The 6703-nt window shown below is 34.3% G+C and overlaps 1 protein-coding gene across 1 annotated transcript in view; it reads right to left on the bottom strand.

Moving 5' to 3' along the window:
* Nucleotides 1–5514, bottom strand: part of LOC106466058 — a 10760-nt gene extending 5246 nt beyond the window's left edge. Inside the window, exons 1-2 of the mRNA XM_013926300.2 lie at nucleotides 5464–5514; nucleotides 2015–3312 (exon numbers count right to left, since the gene is read on the bottom strand). Coding sequence (XP_013781754.2) covers nucleotides 2015–3115 — 1101 coding nt within the window. The 5' untranslated portion in view covers nucleotides 3116–3312; nucleotides 5464–5514. The remainder of the gene's footprint in view (nucleotides 1–2014; nucleotides 3313–5463) is intronic.
* Nucleotides 5515–6703: the final 1189 nt, after the last annotated feature.

The raw sequence follows: 6703 nt of genomic DNA, 5'->3' as shown, positions 1-6703 counted from the left end.
AATTAATTTTTAATTATCGTGTTCTGATACGGATAGTTTTGGACATTTATTATAAAATTATTGATGTATATTATACACTGCATTTACGACGTTGTTATGTTTACTTTGGCACTTCTGAGGTCATACAAGTTTCGTTCGTTTGTTGTTTGTTTGTGAAGAAAAAAAAACAATAAATTTTTCATTATTTTATTTTTGCCCTCGTGAATGGTGCCAGAAGTCTGAAAGTGAATGGAGCTCTATTTTATATACTTTGTAGTACCCTTTATATACCCCTAGAGATGTGTGTCACGCTCGATCCTTTGGCTACAAACTTTCAACAACTTCAGGCCTTATGTATCAATTAACATCTCTTAAGCTGATCCCCTAACCATTTAAAAGTTATGACTCATGTATGCATCTGTGTATTGTGAAAAGCTAAGGCTCCAAAGAACTGCTAAAATTAAAAACTTTTATATGGTATATAAGAGTAACCGTTAAACTTATTTATACGTTTCACTGATCTTTTGTAAAGTAAAAAGTTGATTATAAAACTTTGAAAAAAGAGTAAACTTAAATGGAAATATTTTTTATTCCCTGAATCGTATGAAAACTTTGTACTTTTTGGAAATTATTAAATTGCGTCAGTTTAAAAGTATATTATTCCCATAAAGTTATCGTTGAAACATTATAGAAACAATATCTCTTTAGCATTACTATACCTTTATAAGTGGTCGTTATCATTCATCGCTATTTTTATAAAATATTTGATATCTTTCAGAACATCTAGGACCTCAAATTTGCCCTTTTTATGTATTAGGAATTTCTCTTTTTATCCACCGAAAAATGTTATTTAAGGTAACAAATAATGTATTGGAAGTTTATAAAAATATTCACTTCTCAAATATTACGATTTTCGATATATATATATATGTATGTCTTGTGACGGATTTGTTATTATATATTTATTTTAGTATCGACGTTTATTCAGATTAAATTTATATTTACAAACATACATAGCTTATACAGTTAAATATGTATTGAGAAACTCTCGCCTATTCTCCAAAGTTGTAGAAGATATATATGCATGTACGTAAACGCTTAAATGTAGCTTTGTATTGTTACGTAATCTGAATTTTCTAGAAAGCCTCCATACGCCTATAAATATAACCAACGCGACACGCCAAAAAAAAGTATGTATTATTAGTTTGCTATAGTCAGTATGCTATAAACTTCGGAAGCTATAACTGTTATTAACACTTATTTGACTAGGAGCATTTACAAAGGTCGAACATTACAAATCATTTAACTTCAGTGGATTCTCATCTGTTTTTAAGAATATCTTTGTCTTGTGAAAGGATTACTAGTGTAGACTGTTATGTGTTATAATTACGAATAGTCTGAAATTGAGGTAAATGATACTTTAGATTTAGTAGTTAAATTATACTTTCGATTTAGCAGTTAAGTAAATGCCGATATATAGTCAGTTTATGATATTTGCCAACAAGATTAATACCAACAGTTTTCTTTTTTAACACAAATATGTTTTAATATAAAAAAAAAACAAAAAAACAATACAATTTACAATAACAGTTATTACCAATAGTTATTATACACAATGATTTATATACAAAAATTTTACAAACTTACAAGAAATATAAAGTCTTCTTTCTAGTCTGGAACTTCTTTGATATCTTATCGAGGGTTCACGATGAGCGAGTGAATTACGAGTTGATGTAGGTACAATTCGCTTAATGGGAAGCTAGCTAGCTTTGTCCTTCATTATTCACCATCCACACAAGCCGAGTTTTCCACCGTTGAAGTTAGGTAATGTTTTCGTAAAAGAACTAATGTTTTTAGGCCAGAAGCACTCTAATTTTGTTTCCTGTTGTTATTTTCCTAAAATTGCCAACTTTTTTTGCATAAAGGTAATATTTGTACTTTCAACAAATTTTAAAACCTTCTTAAAAACAGCTATGTAATGAACACACGAATGCTTCATTAAGCAAGTAAGTATGATAATTCGAATAATAATTACCGTGTGAGTTGGAGTCTTATGGTCATCATCTTTTACTACAACCATTTCTCGCAAAGTGGCATAATCTCCGTCTTCTGAATTAGAATCTGACAACTCTTCAAATTTGACGTTCTGCTTTTTCAATTTTCCAGTAAATTTTGGAGACTTGGTGAGTGATTTAGTCCTTTTTGTAGGACTCGAATTTAAAAGCCTTTCTTCAAAAGTAACTTTCGATTTACGATTGCCTTTTCGTCGTGTTATCCGATCATTTTCTGGCGATTCTTTTGTTTCTGATGGAATTGGAATTTTAGGTTTCAACCAGTAAACCTCCTCATCGTCTGAAGGCGAGCCAGACTTTTCATTCAAATTAGATTTTAGAGCCAAATTAATTATGGCTTTCTTGGAGGTCATTTCTCGGACTTGGTAAGTCTGCCCGTTTTCTATGACCAACAACGGCGGTTCTTTAGTTGCATTTACTGTTTTCATTTCAATGTTATTTCCAAGATTAGCAATCTGCCCATTACAGGTCAAAGGACACTTCTTCATTCTTCCATTTGTAAACTTCCATTTGTGTTTTATGGTTAAGCCTAACCATAGCAGGATCCATAGAAGAAGATGAACAATAGTACCAGTTACTCCAGCTAAGATAACGCCGTCGAGACTAGCGCAGTATATCATAGTGCAGTCGTACATTAAAGGTGATGCCGTGAGTGCAATAATCAACAAAGCAAGAAAAGCGCTCAGTTGGGGAATATACCCCCAAAGTCGTCGGGACTCTTCTCGCCATGTGATGTGACGTTTGCGAGCTTGACACTCTTCCCAATCCCGATACTTCTGGAGGCCATAGATGTATAAAATGGTTCCAGACAGCGTCAACATAATATTGTAAAGTAGAAACAGAAGCAGAGACAGTGGAACGTTCAAGAGCAGTGGGCTGAACCGAAACAGGATCGCTTGGGCACCAAATATATAGATTTTATAGAGCACGCTGAAGGAAGTAAAGGCTAATACCTGTTGTACAGAAGTAACCATCAGCTGAAAGGAGAGGACTAGACCAAACCACTTGTTAACCTTCCAAAATACCGATGGGTAACGAACAGTATACACTAATAAAGCCAACATATAGTTGATGAATTCGGCCGACACTAGCGCCACCTCAGAAATTTGCGGGGAATGACTATCTTCTCTGACGTTCTTGTGTTGATCGGCAGCCTCCTGTGTCCACAGCTCTGTTTCATTGATGATTGACAGGAAACTCAGCGCCACCAAGCGATCTTTGTGAGTAACCACAAAGTCAAGATCCGTCCTCCAAAGGTCAGCTGAAGAAGATAAATGTCAAATATTTAATTACTTATATATGTTTTTTTATTTTCTCAAATATTTAATCATTATAATCACAATATTTTTTTATTTCTAATCATAACCTGGGTATAGATTTATAGGTTATGATACTGTAGTACAACACACAGCATCTATCTCAGAAACATAACATTTTACTTTCATATACACATACATATATATATATATATAGCTTCAAATTTGATGCACATAATATTAGATACTATTGTTGTACATTGCATTGCATATAGAAATATTTCAAATGTGGGTTGCTTTCTTAGTTTATTATAACTATGTTACCAATCTAAGAATAGGCCTCTCTCTTTCTGAACACCGGTTCTGTACTTTCCTTTCCTAGCTGCATTATTAAGTTACATTTTAAACTCGCTATATTACAATAATAGAATGTGTGCCGCAAATGCAATGCCACTTTGTCGCTAAGCAACAGATAATGTCAACCCTCTTTGTGGATTTCGAGTCATTGTTCAGATTTTAATGAAATCCCATTTTTGTGCTGATGAAAAGGAAATAGAAACCTCTAGCCGCCGGTTATGTACTAATAAAAGCGAGTCGGTTGGATATATTAGTGCACATCTGAACTACACAGTTCAAATTGGCACCAAGTAGTGAGCTCTCGAGGCCTAAGAGTAGTTTGACATACTCATCATTTGTCTGTTTGAGATTAAGCACAAAGGTACACAATGGGCTATCTGTGCTCTGCCCACCACGGGCAGCGAAACACGGTTTCTAGAGTTGTAAGTCCGAAGACCTTCCGCTGTGCTACTGGGGGGCACACACTTATTATATCTGCGACAAAAGTTCTCAGTTTTAAAGATCTACTTTTCTGCCTCTTGTGACGTCATATTAAAGGCCAAATTACGTTTTAATATGCCGTTTCTAGATCGATAGCCCTCCAGTGGCACAGCGGTATGTCTTCGGACTTACAACGATAGAAACAAGGTTTCGATACCCGTGGTGGGCAGAGCACAGATAGCCCATTGTGTAGCTTTGTGCTTAACTTCAAACAACAACAACAACTAGATCGACAGCCCTCCAGTGGCACAGCGGTATGTCTGCGGACTTACAACGCTAGAAACATGGTTTCGATACCCGTGGTGGGCAGAGCACAGATAGCCCATTGTGTAGCTTTGTGCTTAACTTCAAACAACAACAACAACAACTTGATCGATAAGTCCGTGGGACAGTATTAATTCATGAATTAGTATGAATTTATATAGTGGTACAAATCGGGTACCTCATTTAGTTAACTATAAACTTGAATTAATTACTTGGGCAATAATATATTAACATTACAAGACTATAAAACTCGCTTAAAGTACCGTCATAAAAACTCGTTCTGTTCCATAAAGTCGTAAGTGTTTTGAAACAAGCAATTAAAATTACTTTGCAAATAGAAACACACATCATAAAACAAACCCTTGATTACTAAAGGTTTGTATATTTACCTAGTTATTAAAGCTTATGAACGTAAAGAAGATTTGAATATTATAACGAGATCGATAATCGGTTAATCAATTAGGAAAGCGTGTATTTGATTATTCTCATTTACATGCCACAAAATGGATTGTTCTTATCAGTAAATAATTTACTTGATTGTCTTCAGAATCTTCATAAATAAAAGTATGTAAACGAAACAATCAGAAGTATTAATCGTCGGTAAAAGAAAAAACCTGATTCGTTAATATAAATCATCAGAGGTCAATTATCAGATACGTTGTTATTAAGATTTACCCGAGTAATAACAATGTAAGTTTGTTTGTTTCTTTTTTAATTTCGCCAAAGCTACTCGAGGGCTATCTGCTCTAACCGTCCCTAATTTAGCAGTGAAATACTGGAGGGACGACAGCTAGTCAACACCACCCAACGCCACTTCTTGGGGTACTCTTTCACCAATGAATAATGGGATTAACCGTCACTTTATAACGCCCCACGGCTGAAACTGCGAGCATGTTCGGTAACAGGGATTCAGCAAGTATACCAAAACGTTGTAAAAAAAGTGTTTTGTTTTAGACTTTTCTAGCAAAGCTACACAAAGGGATATCTGAACACAGCCTTCTCTGATTTTAAACTGATAAACTAGAGAGAGAAGAAAACTAGTCAACAACACCCACCGCCTAAAAATGCAGCAATAGAACACAAACCGTGAATCTTCGGATCCACAATCCGAAAACGCTAGCCACTACGCTCTACCCGACTTTGTCAAAAAATGAGGACAGACCAGGAGGTTCACCTATAACAAAATTTAGCGTTGATTTTTAAGCCTGTCTAAAAAGGTTATCCTAATATTTACTTTCTTCAATGTAAGTCACAATTACACTGCTAATTTTTATGCAATATTTCACCTAAAAAGTTAAAATTTTTTGTAATGAATAAACAAACTAGAACAACGACGAAGATCAGTTATGTGTTCAGAAAGTATCTAAATTAGAAGATCAGTTATGTGTTCAGAAAGTATCTAAATTAGAAGATCAGTTATGTGTTCAGAAAGTATCTAAATTAGAAGATCAGTTATGTGTTCAGAAAGTATCTAAATTAGAAGATCAGTTATGTGTTCAGAAAGTATCTAAATTAGAAGATCAGTTATGTGTTCAGAAAGTATCTAAATTAGATCAGTTATGTGTTCAGAAAGTGTCTAAATTAGAAGATCAGTTATGTGTTCAGAAAGTATCTAAATTAGAAGATCAGTTATGTGTTCAGAAAGTGTCTAAATTAGAAGATCAGTTATGTGTTCAGAAAGTGTCTAAATTATAACATTATAATTAATTGTATTGTTTGTGCCTAAGAAACAGTTGTTAACAAAACATGACTCTCTCTCTCTTTGGCTCAACAATAAGTTTGAGAGAGTTAAACGCAAGAATTCTAGGTTCAATTCCGAGCCCACTGTTTAGCTTTATCTAGAATAAATAAACACAAATAAAACGCTTATATTATATACTGAAAATACCAATAAATTACATTAGAACTACACTTTGTGATTAAAATGTTGAAATATTAACTGGTATGAAAAAACTTAAATGTTGACTTGCATTATTCAATAGCAGTGAATATTTGGTGAAGCATTTAAAACAGAAATGGTTGAGTTTTTGTACCTATGAGCGGTTTCCTATCTCAGTGACTACATCAGGGAAGAATATATAACTTGTCTCAGGTTTTAGCCACCTCTACCCCACAGCCTTTACATTCTTTATAATGTCTAATCGATCTTTTTTGTAATCTCCCCAGTTTAAAGAAACTGGGCCTACATCGGTGGGGGTGGGAAGGGAAGAAGAACAGATTAATAGGATTAAATAGGTGAGTCATGAGGGGTAATGTGGAAACACGCTAGGAATTTCGGGTGGGTAGGGGAGAGAA

Source organism: Limulus polyphemus, unplaced genomic scaffold (assembly GCF_000517525.1).
Source record: "Limulus polyphemus unplaced genomic scaffold, Limulus_polyphemus-2.1.2 Scaffold2138, whole genome shotgun sequence".
In the NCBI taxonomy this organism is placed as follows: domain Eukaryota; kingdom Metazoa; phylum Arthropoda; class Merostomata; order Xiphosura; family Limulidae; genus Limulus; species Limulus polyphemus.
Note: the sequence above shows the minus strand (reverse complement) of the source record. Positions and strands in the feature narration are given on the sequence as shown.